General features: G+C 47.2%; 1 protein-coding gene across 1 annotated transcript in view; it reads right to left on the bottom strand.

Moving 5' to 3' along the window:
- LOC308150029 (microtubule-associated serine/threonine-protein kinase 1-like) overlaps positions 1–17,500 on the bottom strand; it is a gene marked incomplete at both ends in the record, with an annotated part of 93,067 nt that overhangs the window by 50,623 nt on the left and 24,944 nt on the right. The window contains 5 exons of the mRNA XM_080522901.1: positions 3,448–3,523; positions 4,780–4,946; positions 9,863–9,935; positions 11,723–11,798; positions 13,482–13,570. Of these exons, the coding sequence (XP_080379027.1) occupies positions 3,448–3,523; positions 4,780–4,946; positions 9,863–9,935; positions 11,723–11,798; positions 13,482–13,570 (481 nt within the window). The remainder of the gene's footprint in view (positions 1–3,447; positions 3,524–4,779; positions 4,947–9,862; positions 9,936–11,722; positions 11,799–13,481; positions 13,571–17,500) is intronic.

Raw genomic sequence — 17,500 nt, 5'->3', positions numbered from 1 at the left:
GGCCACGTGTCGAGGTGTCCTTGGGCAAGACACTGAACCCTAAATTGCTCCCAATGAGCGGGCCGGCGCCTTGCATGGTAGCTTGCCACCATTGGTGTGTGAGTGTGTGTGTGAATGAGAGGCAATTGTAAAAGCGCTTTGGAATAAGGCTTTGGAATAAAGTAAGTGCAGTCCGTTTACCAATTTATGCATGAATTCAAAGGATTAACACAATGAACAAAAAGGCTAAGGCAGAGTCCTGTGTGTATGTTGCATAACATACCAAAGCAACGGCCTACACATTTTAACCTTTCAACCAAGCAACTCCACATAGACATGCCAGCGTGACTCGCATTCACTGCAACGGAGCTGGATGGCTTCTGCCAGTGAGACACACAATGCAGTCAGACCCACTCCATCAGGAAACCGTGAGCTTAGAATGATAAGTGTCAAAGCTTTTACATTCCATTATGTTTTGTGAGATGGAACCTTTGTATTTTCAACATTTTAAAAATAACACCACACAGGCATTAATAAACACCTAACGGATCAGATTATGTAAAAAAACTCAATTTTGACCAAAAATTGAGATAGAACCTTATAATTCTAACGTCACGAAACGGCACTGTAAAATGGATCAGAACAAATCGGAAATGTGTCCAAAGTGTATCACTGAGGTTGGGAGCTTTGTTCATTGTGTTTGGACTTGTAGATATAAAGATGATTACTGGAGAAGTATAGTGGATGAAATGTATCTGATCCTAGGTGTTACATTGGACATGGACCCTGTGTGTCTATTGTTTGGGTTGCCAGACAAACAACTTAAAAGTACGCATTCCAAAAGACTTCTGTGTAACCTCACTTTTTGTGCAAGGAAAGATATATTGCTGAAATGGATAGACTGCAAACCTCCTACAATAGCTGGATGGCACAAGGTCATTTTTTATATGATTCCTATGGAATACTTGACATATAGGTCTAAATGTAAGGTTACGACAGTGGCGGGCGGTGCATTTCACACCTAGGCCTTCAGTGATGTCCGACACAGTCCTACCTGAATTATTCTACCTCTTAATACCATCATTATGACGCCATGGCTCTAGAAACTAGACAGAAACACAGTATAACCGGGCGTTGCATCACCTTAACATAATCAGACAAGTACAACAGAGTTATATTAATATTTCCGAAGCATTTTTAATCAATAAATCCGCATTTACAATGAAGAGTGTTAAACTAACATCTTTAAGATCGCTTCGCTTGGATACTGTCAAAACTTTTAAATAAAAGGCACTTTTATCGTCAAGAAACGTGACAAAACAATTCAACAAGTCTCCTTGAGTACTTTTACTGCACAGCTGATTCACGTGCGCCACCCACGTAATCTCCACATCTCTTGCAACCTGCAACAGACGCATCAAACATTTATTTTATAAGCCTATATTTGTCATTTTAATTACCTATATATTAATTCGTTAATATTGAAACGAAAATAAAATGAATTTTAATTACCTATATATTAATTCGTTAATATTGAAACGAAAATAAAATGAAATAACGAAATAAAATGACAAAAATATATACAAATAAAATAAAAAATAAAATGCTTTGTACTCACCAAAACAACTTCATTTGAAAACAAAATCCATCCTCCTTTCTTTCCTCAGGAATACTTCAATTACTCTGTTGTAGAGTTTATCTGTACGCTTCAGCTCCATCAATAAGTGCTTTTCAATTGACATGGAAGCTAATGCTGAAAGCCGAGTCTGCACCGTTGCTTGTAAGTGCCCAGCCGTGCTTTGGTGTCTCGTTGCTCCCTTGGATAGACAACTCAAGTTTGCAAAACCAGTGTGGCTCCAAACACCCGATCGATCTGTTGCAAATAGCAGGCATTGCCAGCAGTACAATTTGCAGTGCCTTTCGGAGCCTGTGAGCCAGGGGTACCGCTCGTAGTTAGCGATCTGAAAGTGCCGGACAAACCCTTTTCCCCGCTGAGATAGGCTCGCTAGCGTCGGGGTTGGCCGTTCTCTGATAATGTCTATCTTTTCCTGGAAAGTTCTTCTAGAAAATGGCGTTGTTTTAAGATCTGCCACCACATCTGCCTCTTCTCCCCCTTCAGCCATTGTAGCTGATTGTAGACGGTATAAAGATACGCAAATTACCTTGCTACGCATCTCAATAGTGCGTATCCAATCAAAAGACGTGCTGGGTGCTGACATCAGATTGAGCCTTACAGCAGGCGCCGTTGTTGATTTTGCTCGCCTACTCTAAATCTACGTAGGTTTCCATTAGGTACGCCACAGGTGTTCTCGTCCAACGTTAAGTTACAGGTCGCATTCGCGGCACCGTCTGTTGTGCAGGCGGGCAGATTTGGGAGCCCCCTAGCAACACATTTTGATTGGATAAAAGCTCTAACATAAAGGCCAGCCCTCCAAACCTCAATCGGAGACTGGAAGCAGCGCAACCAAGAGGAAAGCTATGAAATGAAGAGAATAGACTATGGGGAATCATTAATACATATTTGTGGAAAAAATATATTAAAATAAAATGTATATTCTGATGATGTTTAGGCCAGCAGAGAAGGCCTTGCTGGCCCTGACGGCACACCACTGGGTTACGGTAATCTATAAGATTTGGTCTCCGTTCTTAGATTACATTAGTACCAGACTGGCAGCCGTTGTAATGAAGGGTTTGGTGGATTACACTGTATAATCAGATGCACCTAACTAACGGCCGCCACGGTGTTTGTGTTACAGTGTGGGTGTTTGTGTTACAGTGTGGGAGCCACCAGGTGAATAATGCGCCGTGGCTGACTGCAGCTGCTGTGCTAGCAGCTTTATCTGTGCTGTCATACACTAAGTCATTGTTATCGCACATCACACAGGCCCAGCAGACGCCCAGCAGACACAGAGCAGACGCACAGCAGGCGCAGAGCATCAGCGTATGGGGGGGTTGTGATGTATAGGGGGGTTGTGATGTATAGGGGAGAGAGACTGCACTGCACTCTGGGCTCTGGGCTCTGGGTGTGTTTGTTTGGTGAGACTTTGGGGAGGTGTGTCCTGGGACATTCAGGGCTTCACTTTATATTACTGTCATCAGGGGCAGGTGTGTGTGTGTGTGTGTGTGTGGCTGTGTGTGGGTGTGTGTGTAGGTGCATGTGTGTCCGTGTGTGTGTGTGTGTGAGTAGGTGTGTGTGTGTGTGTGTGTGTGTGTGTGTGTGTGTGTGTGTGGGTGCATGTGTGTCCATGCGTGTGTGTAGGTGTGTGTAGGTGCATGTGTGTCCGTATGTGTGTGTCCGTGTGTGTGTGTGTGTGTAGGTGCATGTGTGTCCGTGCGTGTGTGTGGGTGTGTGTGTGTGTGTGCGTGTGTGTGCGTGTGTGTGTGCATGTGCGTGTGTGTGCGCGTGTGTGTCCTTGTGTCCGTGTGTGTGTGTGTGTGTGTGTGTGTGTGTGTGTGTGACTGACTAACCTTGGGGAACCGCTCCTTGTATACATGGTTCATCATCACTATCTCGTTGTCATAGCAAGACGGCGACCGCCCCGGGCTGAGGGGAACAGAGAGAGAGAGAGAGAGAGAGTGAGGAAATAGATTGAGAGAGAGAGAGAGAAACAGACAATGAAAAGCGAGAGAAGTGAAGAGACGAGAGAGAGAGAGACAATCAAATTCTGCATTTTTTCGCACTTCAACGCAACGGGTAATTTGCCGCCTCCTAGAAGCCTGTCCGTACATTATGCTAATCAACCAATCAGAAATCCGGAGAACGTTCCGTCTCTCTCTAATGGAACTCTCACAGGCCTCTCTCACTGCTGTCCCTGGTCCCAACCGTCCAATCACGGTTGAGTTAAAGACACACAGGAAACAGCCACTACACCAAGCCCAACTTAGTCCCATCGTATTAAAATGGACCCATTTCCATTATTTCGCTTGTCTCCATCATGCCAGAAATTGAGACACTGGGGGGATAGAATAGGATAGGATATTTAATTTCCCAAAGCAGTTTTGAGCTGTGTTATTCGTGACGTTAACCACGTTAGCGTACCAGTAGACCATGTCCCGAATATCTAAACACTCTCACCCATCCTCCCTGTCAACCTCTACTGTCTCTATCCCAATGCAGCAGCAATGTCCTAAAAACACACACACAAACAATTTAAAATCGATCTATCTCTACCAGTCTCCTATGGGACCTCTAATATAAGCTCGCTATGTTCGTCTCCCATCAGCTTGTCGATGCGCTTTCGCTTTTGTATTCCTCGGCCGTGATGCAATCTGCTTTAACAGCGTACAGAGACTGAGACAGTGCTACAGTTTGATGCCTTACCATGGAGCAGGCCTCTCTGGTCTGGTCCCCCCTGACACGGGGAAGGCAGAGGGGCTTTAGCTAATGGAGAAACACAGGAGCCTCCAGAGACACCGTCAGCTCTGGAGGGTGGAGGGCTTCTGACAATTATAGTGTCTCTGGGGGGGACGAGAGAGAGAGAGAGGCTAGGGAGAGAGAGAGAGAGAGAGAGAGAGAGAGAGAGAGAGAGAGAGAGAAAGAGAGAGAAAGAAAGAGAGAGAAGGAGGAATAGAGAGAGAAAGAGAGAGAGAGCGAGAGAGAGAGAAAGAAGGAGAGCGAAAGAGGAAGAGAGAGAGAGAGAGGCTAGGGACAGCTACAGTATATCAAGGGCACCACAGAGAAGAGCCGTTGGGTGGAAAACACCCAATCAGAGTCGACCCTGACCATGACCCCTGACCCCGGGCCCTCTGACCCCGTGCCCTCTGACCCCGTGCCCTCTGACCCCATGCCCTCCGACTGACCTGAGGCTGCGGGAGCGCGGGCGGACGTGCGGCGAGCGGCGGCCCCCGTGACTGTCGTCGTCGGTGATGCTCTCGGTGCTGCCGAAGTGCTTGGACAGGAAGTGGAGCTCGTCCATGGTGGGCTGGAAGGGCAGCTGGTGCAGCCGCTCCTGAGACGAACTTGACGACTGGAGGAGAGAGGAGGGAGGGATGGAGAGAGAGAGAGGAGGGAGGGATGGAGAGAGAGAGGGGATGGAGAGAGAGAGGGGATGGAGAGAGAGAGGATGGAGAGAGAGAGGGGATGGAGAGAGAGAGAGGGGATAGAGAGAGAGAGGGAGAACAAGAGAGGAAGGAGGGATGAAGAGAGAGAGAGAGAGCGCTGTTTTAACAAGCCGTTACTGAACATGGAAACTTCAAGGTTGCACCCACAGCATCAATAAAGAAACAAAAAAATAAAGCGCAAAAAAAGATAAAGAAAGAAAAATATAAAAAATATATTTTCTTTAAAAAGTAAAAAATAAATGGTAGAAAAAGAGATAATAATAATAAGAAGAAGCATAAGAAGAAGCATAGGAAGAAAGAGGAAAGGACCGGAGGGCCAGAGGAACCAATTAAATTTTAAGCAAGAAAGGAGTAACCATACCAACACGAGAGAACGAAAAGCGAGGGATATAGAAAGAAAATGGAGGGCAAGAGTGACTGTGAGGGGGGAGAAACTCTAAAAACTAAAACTAGACTCCCGGCTAAAGTGGCTTGGTGAATCTCAGGAGGGCGCGCTCTTAAACAAAAGCCCCTTTTTTCCAGCAGCGCAGGAAAAACCAGGCCGGATCGATGAAGGGCTTTAATGAACATACCTACCATAGGGACCAAAGAGGGAGAGGAGGGTTGGAGGGTGTGCCTTTGTGTGTGTGTGTGTGTGTGTGTTGGGGGGGAGCACACAGTGATTTTTGCCATGAAAATCCATTAGAAACTCAGGTCCCAAACCACTTCAAACAACCACCCCCGCCCCGCACGCTAAAAGCAGCACAGTCAACAGCATCAATTAAACACTTAAAGGACAGACTGCAAGGCAAGGTGTTGTTCCTCATACAGTAGTAATGAGGACACTTTTATGTCCTCTTTTTGTGGTTTATCTCTCTCTCCCCCTCTCTTTAGCTCTGTCTTCCTCCCTCTGTCTCACACCCCCTCTCTCTCTCTCTCTCTCTCTCTCTCTCTCTCTCTCTCTCTCTCTCTCTCTCTCTCTCTCTCTCTGTCTCTCTCTGTCTCTCTCTGTCTCTCTCTCTCTCTCTCTCTCTCTCTCTCTCTCTCGGTCTCTCTCTGTCTCTCTCTCTCTCTTTCTCTCTCTGTGTCTATCTGTCTCTCTCTCTCTCTCTCTCTCTCTCTCTCATCCTCTACTTTGTTACACAAGTCCTGAAGCATTCCCTCCTTCCAGGCAGCCCTGTCCTCCTCCGCCCTCCTCCGCCCTCTTCCCCTCCTCCCCTCCTCCTCCTCCTTTCATCTGCCCCTCGCGGCGTACACAGGCCCTGTCGAAGCTAATCAAGCAAGTAATGGCCCGTGTGAGAGCCAGGGGAGCTCTAAAACCCTGCCTTCTGTACCGGTGGAGGGGAGGGGGGGGGGGGGGTGAGGACAGGAGGGGGTGGCAGGAGAGAGGGGAGAGGGGAGGAGGACAGGAGAGGGGAGGAGAGGAGGACAGGAGCGGGTGAGGAGTCTGGGCAGCTGCCATCTCATCAGCAACTGCAACTGCAACTGCCTGGAATCAATGTCAGATTGTTTGTGTGTGTGTGTGTGTGTGTGTGTGTGTGTGTATAGATGTGTGAGTGAAGATGTGTGTGTGTCTTCGAGTGGGTGGTGGGTAGGTGGGCCCGTGTGGGTAAAGGTTAGTAAAAGAGACAGATATAGAGAGAGAAGGATGAAGAGAGAGAGAGAGAGACACAGAGAGAAAACAGAGAAGGCATTATGGAGAGGGAGAGAGGGAGAGAGAGAGAGAGAGAGAGAGAGAGAGAGAGAGAGAGAGAGAGGGAGAGGGAGAGGGAGAGGGAGAGAGAGAGAGAGAGGGAGAGAGAGAGAGAGAGGGAGAGAGAGAGAGAGAGAGAGAGAGAGAGGGAGAGAGAGAGAGAGAGAGAGAGAGAGAGAGAGAGAGAGAGAGAGAGAGAGGGAGAGAGAGAGAGACAGGGTATCCAGGGAAGCGTGGTGGTGTTGGGAGTGTATTAAGACTCAGGTCTGCCGTAGACGTCCTCCCCTGCCCCTCTTCAGCTAGGAGGAGATGCATCATTGCATTATGAAAATTGGCCTCCTGTTGTGTTGGGTTACGTGTGTGTGTGTGTGTGTGTGTGTGAGTTACGTGTGTGTGTGTCTGTGCGTGCGTGAGTGTGTGTCTGTTTGTGTGTGTGTGCGCGTACATGCGTATGTGTGTGTGCGTGTGCATGTATGTGTGTGTGCATGCGTGTGTGTGTGTGTGCGTACACTTACTGTAGATGAACTATTGGACCAGTGCAGACGTGTTCACTCTCTGTCACTCTCACTTATTTATTTTTTTATCTCAGTTGCCCCACAAATCTCTCTCTCTTTCTCTCTCAGACGCAGGTGAACGATTCTTCACTCATTATTCACTACCTCCCTCCTCTCCCTCTCTCCCTCTCTCCCTCTCTCTCTCTCTCTCTCTCCCCCTCTCTCTCTCCCTCCCCCTCTCTCTCTCCCTCCCCCTCTCTCTCTCCCTCCCACTCTCTCTCTCCTCTCTATGAGCTGGCTGAATGACGGTGATGGATAGAGATGGGTACAAAAGTGCTTTCTTGGCCAAAGTCTCCCTCGAAAAAGAGATTTGAATCTCAAGGGACCTCCTGGTTAAATAAAGGTTAAATAAAATAAAATAAAATAAATAAATAAATCCAGAGAATCATGTTGGAGATTGGTTGTTTAGATTGGTTTCGTTCCTGTTACCTCCTACTTAGAGAGAAAGGCCCAAGTCATCAGCCAGCCATACTACACCAGGTGACGAATATCTTAGCAACCGATATGAGCCAGAGTTATTTTTAGTTTCTGTTTTTTCCATGGGATAGATAGTGTTCTCACCAGGGAGGGACTTAAAGCCACCACACTGCTGCACAGAAAGACTTTGGTGTGTGTGTGTGTGTGTGTGTGTGTGTGTGTGTGTGTGTGTGTGTGTGTGTGTGTGTGTGTGTGCATGTGCACGTACGCAGCTATGTGTGTGTGTGTGTGTGTGTGTGCGTGTGTGTGTGCATGTGCGTGTATGCAGCTACGTGTGTGTGTGTGAGTGTGTGTGTGTGCGGGTGTATGCATGCGTGTGAGCATTCAAAGCAGAAGGCTGCTCAGGAGAAGAAGTGTGCCGTGTAATCGTTTTAAAGCGAACAAAACAAAAGTAGCGCGTTCAACTTCACACAACACCAATCTCCTAATGCCATCTCGCATATTAAGCATGCTAATATATGGAAATAAATTCACACTAAGAAATACATATTCATGCATGGAATATCGAGTTTCGCTAATCCGATTAGCATGCATAAAAGCTGGGTAAAAATAAGTTTTCCCTACAAGGTGAACGTCGCACCACTTAAGCGATTAGATTAACAGGAGAAGATAAACGTTAAGTCCAGATACAATCCAACGGTTTCCTTTCATTCTCTCCTTACTTACATAACCCATGATGGGTACACAGATTAGACAGGTTTACACTGTATCGCTGACGCCAATCAATTCCCAAACGATTAGGCCATGAAGGAGATGAATAGAGAGGGTTATAGATACGTATAGAGAGGAACATTTTACCGGTATCTATACTTTTAGGAGACTATTAACACTAGAAGAGCCGTGAGGGGTTACGGTGACCCCTGTGAGTAATTTTTTTTTATCTTTGCACTCGATCAAATTTCAGGACCCTCCTTTCATGACTTTTCCTTGATATGTGCGTTCTACCACCCATCCTTACATTTTCAATATCACTTCAGGATAAGATAGTATAAAGCTGTTTTGCAGTTTTTCTGTGTCGGAGGCAGGCTAAAAAAAGAAGAGCCCTCTAGTGATCTCTGTGTGTAAATAGCAGATTGACATTATAAAAAAGGGGTCTATTTGACCCCCAAGGCGGCTCTACTAGTAGGTAAAATAGGCACGGCTGTTGTAGTGTTAAGTAACAGCCCCAGTTTTGGGTAAGTTGACGTTAAAGAGAGGGGAAGTGTTGTGTTGGAGTGTGTTGTGTTGGGGTGTGTTGTGTTGGGGTGTGTTGTGTTGGAGTGTGTTGTGTTGGGGTGTGTTGTGTTGGGGTGTGTTGTGTTGGGGTGTGTTGTGTTGTGTTGGAGTGTGTTGTGTTGGGGTGTGTTGTGTTGTGTTGTGTTTTTAAGGTGTGTGTTGATGTGTGTTGGGGTGTGTTACTGTTGTGCGTGATAATGTCGTGCTCAGTGTGTTTCGGGTGTTATGTTGGGGGTGTGTTGTCTTGGGGTTGTGTTTTAAGTTTTGTTGTTAATGTGTGTGCTGATGTGTGTTGTTGTTGTTGTGTGTTGATGTGTTTTGGGGCTTGTGTTGGTGTGTGTTGAGGTGTGGTAGCCTAGAGGTTAGACACTGGAGGGGTGCTGGCATCATACCTAAGGTATCCTACCACCAGTAGTTGACCCCCAACTGCTCCAGGGGTGCCTGTCGGGGGCTGACCCTGTGCATTGGACCTATCGCTAAGCCACACCCCCTTTGAAAACTCAGACAAACAAACAACGCTTCACTGACAGTGACTGACTGACCGACCGTGACTGAATGACATTCAATGACTTACAATGGCGGGAGTTGGCAAATTTCTGATTTCTGATTTACCAAAGCAAGTAATAGACATGTTTTTTTTTTTAAAGACGACAAGAATATTTAGTCTAGAAGCTTTTCACCATCAGATATTATAGCTGTAGTTGTTTGTCCGAGTTTTCTGCCTGTCGTGACTTTTGCTGTGATATGATTGGACAATTTCTATTTTGGGGGCGTGGCTTAGCGATAGGTCCATAGAGCCCAGAGCTTCTCTCTAAGAGTGTGCTATGCTGTGCTACTGTGTGTGTGCTGTCTCTGAGGGACAATAAAGTATACATTACATGATTATGATTATGATTATTATTACCGTTGAGCTGGGTGTATTCGTGCCATATCCAGAAGAGGGGAGAGAGGCCAGGGACCATCTGCGACCATCAGCCCTGTAGAGGAGAGAGGGATCGAGAGAAAGAGAGACAGGGAGAGGGAGAGAGAGAGAGGGATCGATAGAAAGAGAGAGACAGGGAGAGGGAAAGAGACAGGGAGAGAGAGAGAGAGAGAGAGAGAGAGGTGGCTATTAGTGAAAATAGTTGTAAGAGACAAATAAGATTATTAAGTATTTAGTGATCCTAAAACTGTTGTTTGTTATATCGAGTGGGCACTTGAACACTTCAACTTTCGTAATATGCTAAAAAAAACAGACGAAAAAAAAAGCTTTTCGGTCATTCTGTGAGACTTGAGAATTTCCGGCATTCGGCAATTCTGCACTTTTTCACCAGATCGTGTGTGTCACAATTGAGCGCTAAAAATAAAATACAAATAACAATATCCCTCGCTCCCTTCATTTCCTCCACCTCCCCTCCAGCCATGTTCTACCCATCCCTCCGTCTGACAGCCCTCCCCTAGAGGAGTGAGTGACGACGGACCCCCGTTAGGGGCCACAACATCCTGGCACTTTGGTGGCGATCCATCTGGTCACGCTGTCACGCTAGTGTCACACAGGGAGGCTCCACGCGGCAGGAGCGCACGACACAAACAGGAAATTGGCTCCGTTCAGCCCAGGGGCGTAAATAACACCTCTCCCTTTCTGTGTGTGTGTGTGTGCGTCTGTGTGTGTGTGTGTGTGTGTGTGTGTGTGTGTGTGTGTGTGTGTGTGTGTGTGTGTGCGTCTGTGTGTGTGTGCGTGTGTGTGTGTGTGTGCGTCTGTGTGTGTGTGTGTGTGTGTGTGTGTGTGTGTGTGTGTGTGTGTGTGTGTGTGCGTGCGGGTGCGGGTGCGTGTCATGTTCTCTACGGCTGAGCTACTGGTGTATTTCACAGGGTAAAATGGCTGGTGATTCCACGGGGTCTAGTGTTTTTATGTGTGTGTGTGGTTACACTGCTACGTAGCCTCAGGGAGACGGCCATGGTTGGTTTCTGTGCTTTCATTACCGAGCACCAAGGAAGGATGGAGGACGTGCTGAGCGGTAAACAGACAGACAGACAGACAGACAGACAGACGTGCTGAATGGTAAAGAGACAGACAGCCAGCCAGACAGCCAGCCAGACAGCCAGCCAGACAGCCAGCCAGACAGCCAGCCAGATAGCCAGACAGCCAGACAGACAGCCAGCCAGCCAGACAGACGTGCTGAATGGTAAACAGACAGACAGACAGACAGACGGACATGCTGAATGGTAGACAGACAGACAGACAGCCAGACAGCCAGACAGCCAGACAGCCAGACAGCCAGACAGACAACCAGATAGCCAGACAGACAGACAGACAGATAGCCAGACAGACAGACAGACAGACGTGCTGAATGGTAAACAGACAGACAGACAAACAGACAGACAGACGTGCTGAATGGTAGACAGACAGACAGACAGACGTGCTGAATGGTAGACAGACAGACAGACAGACAGACAGACGTGCTGAATGGTAAACAGACAGACAGACGAGCTGAATGGTAAATAGACAGACAGACAGACGTGCTGAATGGTAGACAGACAGACAGACAGACAGACAGACAGACGTGCTGAATGGTAAACAGACAGACAGACAGACAGACGAGCTGAATGGTAAACAGACAGACAGACAGACAGACGTGCTGAATGGTAAACAGACAGCTAGACAGACAGACAAACAGACAGACGTGCTGAATGGTAAAGAGACAGACAGCCAGCCAGCCAGACAGACAGACAGACAGGCAGACGTGCTGAATGGTAGACAGCAGACAGACAGACAGCTTCCTACCTTCTCGAGGAGGCAAACGAGAAGTGGGCGGGACCACTGGGTGAGAAGTTCCTGGGACTGTCCAATGGGCTGCTTCCTGTGAGGACAGACATACAGACAGATGGACAGAGAGAGAGAGAGAGAGAGAGATAGGGAACACATGGGATACACCAGATTATTAGACACACATATAAAACATATATGTATATATTCGGTCAATGCTTTTTTACTGTCTTGGCGCCCCGCTGGTGCAACGAGCTTCCCACTGCTGAGAGTGACTCTAACCCTATCTGCCGCCGTAGACTGAAGACCCATCTCCTCAGGCTACGTCTTGACTGTCCCTCCTAAAGACCTCTTCACCCCCCACACTACCCCTCCGTACAGTTCCTCTGCTTCTAGCATTGTGACTGACTATGGCCCCTGGTCCTAGCCCTGTTTTTTTCTTTTCTTATGATGACTGATAATAATAATAATAATAATAATAATAATAATAATAATAATAATAATAATAATTAGTGTTGTTCCGATACCGATACTAGTATCGGCATGGCCACCGATACGCACAAAAATGCTGGTATCGGTATCGGCGAGTACTTTACAAAAACGTAAGTTTTTTTTTTTTTTTTACAAAAACTTTACGAGTTTTACAAAGGTTTTGAGCAGTGCCAGACTAAGTAATAGCAATAATTTTACATCGAGGTGAGTATGCGGCTCAAAAAACATGTTTTTTTGTTTTGTTTTTTCAAACGCCGTGGTATCGGATCGGTACTCGGTATCGGCAAGTACTGCACGGTCAGGTATCGGTATCGGTATCGGGATCAAAAAATGGTATCGGAACAACACTAATAATAATAATACATTAGACTTATATAGCGCTTTTCTAGACACTCAAAGACGCTTTACAAACTGAAAAGATCGAGTAGTAATAATAAAAAGAAACAAAATAATAAATAAAAGAAAGTATAGGGGTCTAATACATTTTTAGATTACTAATCTAAATCAAAGCGTCTTTGTGGGACAATCTACTCTGTACACTGCAATTACACCTAGATTTCGGGCGGAGAAGCGGCGAACAAGCAACGCCAGCGTTCTCTCTCGACCGAAATTTTTTGAAAAGTGAAAAGCCTTCCGAGTATGAGCGATGAAATGTTAGCTAGCTACCTCTAAACATGGATTTGGCTGGGCATAAATTAATTAGTTTGAGGTGGTAAACAAACCGATGTATAGATGATTCACTTACTTTTACACAAATGTACTTGTTGTAAGTCACTTTGGATAAAACCGTCTGCTAAATGTAAGAAACGTAAACATGAACATTGTGTGTGTGATTCATGCTGTGACTTATCTATGTGACCAGGGAGAGGAGAGTGCGACTTATCTATGTGACCAGGGAGAGGAGAGTGTGACTTATCTATGTGACCAGGGAGAGGAGAGTGTGACTTATCTATGTGACCAGGGAGAGGAGAGTGTGACTTATCTATGTGACCAGGGAGAGGAGAGTGTGACTTATCTATGTGACCAGGGAGAGGAGAGTGTGACTTATCTATGTGACCAGGGAGAGGAGAGTGTGACTTATCTATGTGACCAGGGAGAGGAGAGTGTGACTTATCTATGTGACCAGGGAGAGGAGAGTGTGACTTATCTATGTGACCAGGGAGAGGAGAGTGTGACTTATCTATGTGACCAGGGAGAGGAGAGTGTGACTTATCTATGTGACCAGGGAGAGGAGAGTGTGACTTATCTATGTGACCAGGGAGAGGAGAGTGTGACGGTGACTTACCTATGTGACCAGGGAGAGGAGAGTGTGGCCGGGGGAGGGTAGGGGAGGTGCTGGTTAAGATGAGGCTTTTCCGGTTGCTGGTCCGGCAACTAGAACACAAAGAAACACACACACACACACACACAAGACGTCGATATCAGACGTACAAAACAGTCAATATCGAGGTGGCGGTAGAGGTTGTGTGTGTGTGTATGTGTGTGTTTGTGCGGGTATGCTTGCTTAATGTTTAACTGTGAAAGTATCACAGTTGACTGTAACAGTCAATATCGAGGTAGCGGTAGAGGTTGTGTGTGTCTGTGAGTGTGTGTGTGTGTGTGTGTGTTTAACTGTGTGTGTGTGTGTGTGTGTGTGTGTGTGTGTGTGCACGTGTGTTTAACTGTGTGTGTGTGCACGTGTTTAACTGAGTGTGTGTGTGTGTTTAACTATGTGTGTGTGTGTGTGTGTGTTTAACTCTGTGTGTGTGTGTGTGTGTGTGTGTGTGTGTGTGGTTGTGTTTAACTGTGTGTGTGTGTGTGTGTGTGTGTGTGTGCGTGTTTAACTGTGTGTGTGTGTGTGCGTGTGTTTAACTGTGTGTGTGTGTGTGTGTGTGTGTGTGTGTTTTCATACAAGTCCAGACAGAACAGAACACAGGGGTGTATTGGAACCAGGCCCTCCCAGGGGGAAAGCCACAGCAACAAGGACTTTACATTTCCTCCACCGTCAGCCCAGACAACCCAGACAATACTCCTCTCACCCAGACAACACTCCTCTCACCCAGACAACACTCCTCTCACCCAGACAACACTCCTCTCACCCAGACAACACTCCTCTCATCCAGACAACACTCCTCTCATCCAGACAACACTCCTCTCACCCAGACAACACTCCTCTCACCCAGACAACACTCCTCTCACCCAGACAACACTCCTCTCACCCAGACAACACTCCTCTCATGACAACACTCCTCTCATGACAACACTCCTCTCATGACAACACTCCTCTCACCCAGACAACACTCCTCTCATGACAACACTCCTCTCATGACAACACTCCTCTCATGACAACACTCCTCTCATGACAACACTCCTCTCATGACAACACTCCTCTCATGACAACACTCCTCTCACCCAGACAACACTCCTCTCATGACAACACTCCTCTCATGACAACACTCCTCTCATGACAACACTCCTCTCATGACAACACTCCTCTCATGACAACACTCCTCTCATGACAACACTGCTCTCATGACAACACTCCTCTCATGACAACACTCCTCTCATGACAACACTCCTCTCATGACAACACTGCTCTCATGACAACACTGCTCTCATGACAACACTCCTCTCATGACAACACTGCTCTCACGACAACACTCCTCTCATGACAACACTCCTCTCATGACAACACTGCTCTCATGACAACACTCCTCTCATGACAACACTGCTCTCATGACAACACTCCTCTCATGACAACACTGCTCTCATGACAACACTCCTCTCATGACAACACTGCTCTCATGACAACACTCCTCTCATGACAACACTCCTCTCATGACAACACTCCTCTCATGACAACACTCCTCTCATGACAACACTGCTCTCATGACAACACTCCTCTCATGACAACACTGCTCTCATGACAACACTGCTCTCATGCGGGATAATGACGGGCGCGAGAGAAGAGACGGAGAGATGGAAGGAGAGGGAGGGAGGGAAAGAGAGGGGGATTAAGAGGCGGGTAATGATGTGTTGAGATTATTATATCAATCAGGGCTGAACTCTCCTGATGATAACACTGAATCGCAGGAACACACACACACACTGCAGAGAGAGAGCGGGGTGAAGCTATTGCACGCACTTGCACGCACGCACACACGCGCACACACACGCACGCACACACAGTATGACCCAGATGGAGGCCTGTGGGAGCAGGAGAGGGGCTTTGTAAGGTGTGATTCTCAAATGGAATCTGACAGGACACTGCCACAACACGACAACCAAGCTTCCTGGTTGTCAGACGGAAATGTTATTCTACAAATTGTGGGCAGCTCGCTCAACAAAACTAATACAGTATTATTTTCCACCACGAGTGAAACATATAAACATGTGAACTGTTCTGGAAGCAGGAAAAGGCGTTCAGAATAATCCCCACAAGCTCTCCTCAGCAAAGATTCTCTTCCTTCTTTTTTTTCTAATCCTCGTCCTCCACATCCTCTGCCTCCACCAACGTCATGGGCTATGTGTGTGACGGTGTGTGTGTGTGTGTGTGTGTGTGTGTGTGTGTGTGTGGACTGCTTTACTCAGCCTGACTGATGTGCAGTGTGACGGTTTGAAGGGTACCCGTCACGCCAGATGACGGGAGAGTTGCAGTAACATCGTCTGACAAACATCACAGCTCAGTTTGCTCCACGTTGCATCAGCTCATCTGAGGCTCTGTGCAGCTAGCATGTTCACAGCAAATACAGACAAACACACACACACACACACACACACACACTAATGCACACACACTTACAGGCGCACACACACACACAGAAACACACACACACACACACACACACACACACGTAACCCAACACAGCACAGCAGGACACAAAGAGAGACAAACACACACACAAATGCACACACGCTTACACAGACACAAGCGCGCGCACGCATGTGTGTGTGTGTTCTGTGTGTGTGTGTGTTTGTCTGTATTTGCTGTGAACACACACACGCACACACACACACACACACACACACACACACAGAAACACACATACACACACACACACACACACACACACAGAAACACACACACACACACAAACGTAACACAACACAGCACAGCACAGCAGGACGCCAATTTTCATAATGCACTGATGCATGTCAAATAAACCCCAAACCACTATCCCTCCTCCTCGCCTAACCCTCCCTGCCTCCATCCTTCCATATCCTTTTTATTCCCCCCCCCCGCCCCCCCCCAAAAATAAATAAATAATAAAATAAAATAAATATATATATATCATTGATATTGATGCGTTTGTTCCAGAGTGTTCCAGAGTGTGGAAGCTAACACTGTGAGACATCAGAGGCGGTGCAGCTGAGTGTGCCTCGCTGGGCTTGGGGGCGAGGGATTGTCAGCCCCATGGATCAGAACAGAAGTGGAGCATATTGAAATATTTAAGGCAAACGCATTAGGTTTGGAGTGTGGAAAAGGGGGAGGCTTAACGCCATAACCCACGACAGGAAGAGAGGAGGAGAGGAGGAGGAGGGGAGGACAGAGGAGAGAGAAGAGACAGAGAAAGTGAGGGACCCTCCATCTTGCTCTCTCCTTCTCTCTATCTGTCTCTCTTTCTTTCTCACTTTAGAATCACCATCTTTCCGTTTCTCCCATGTCTGTGTCAACTCTTTGTTCCACCGAACCAAAGTCATTTTCGTCCACTTTACACACACACTATGGAAACTATGTGCTTCATCAAGCTTTGTGAATGAAATCTCTCAAATGAAATATTTTAATAGTAGCGTAGTTAGCTAGATTTTAATTAGCGTAGCGTAGTATGATTGGGAATTAATATGAAAGGGTTCATCTCTCATTCCCCTCATCCCTCCCTCCCTCCCCCACTCCCCCCCCCCCCCCCCCCCTCTCTCTCTGGGTTAGGAGGTTCATTATGCCACTGGAGAGGAGGGTGACATTCAGAATAAAAGTCCCACTTACGAGGGACGATCTGAAGCCATAAAGTGCCAGACCTCCAGGGGCCCAGGCTGCTATAAAAGTCTCGTATCCATCATGGGAAGGGGACACTTTTAAGGGCTCCTGCCTCCTGCTTCACCTGTCTCTCCCTCTCTCCCTCCCTCCCTCCCTCCCTCCCTCCCTCTCTCTCTCTCCTCCTCTCTCCTCCACCCCCCCTCCCTCCCTCTCTCCTCATCCCTCTCTCCTCATCCCTCTCTCCCTCTCTCTCTCTCTCTCTCCCCCTCCCTCCCTCTCCCTCCCTCCCTGCCTTCCTCTCTCCCCTGCCTCACCTGTATTTCTGCCAATGAGGTTGGGATACCGTGCGG

This window comes from Nansenia antarctica, assembly GCF_963989245.1.
Source record: "Nansenia antarctica genome assembly, chromosome: 2".
Lineage (NCBI taxonomy): Eukaryota > Metazoa > Chordata > Actinopteri > Argentiniformes > Microstomatidae > Nansenia > Nansenia antarctica.
The sequence above is the reverse complement of the archived record's forward strand: the minus strand, read 5'-3'. Positions and strand labels throughout refer to the sequence as shown.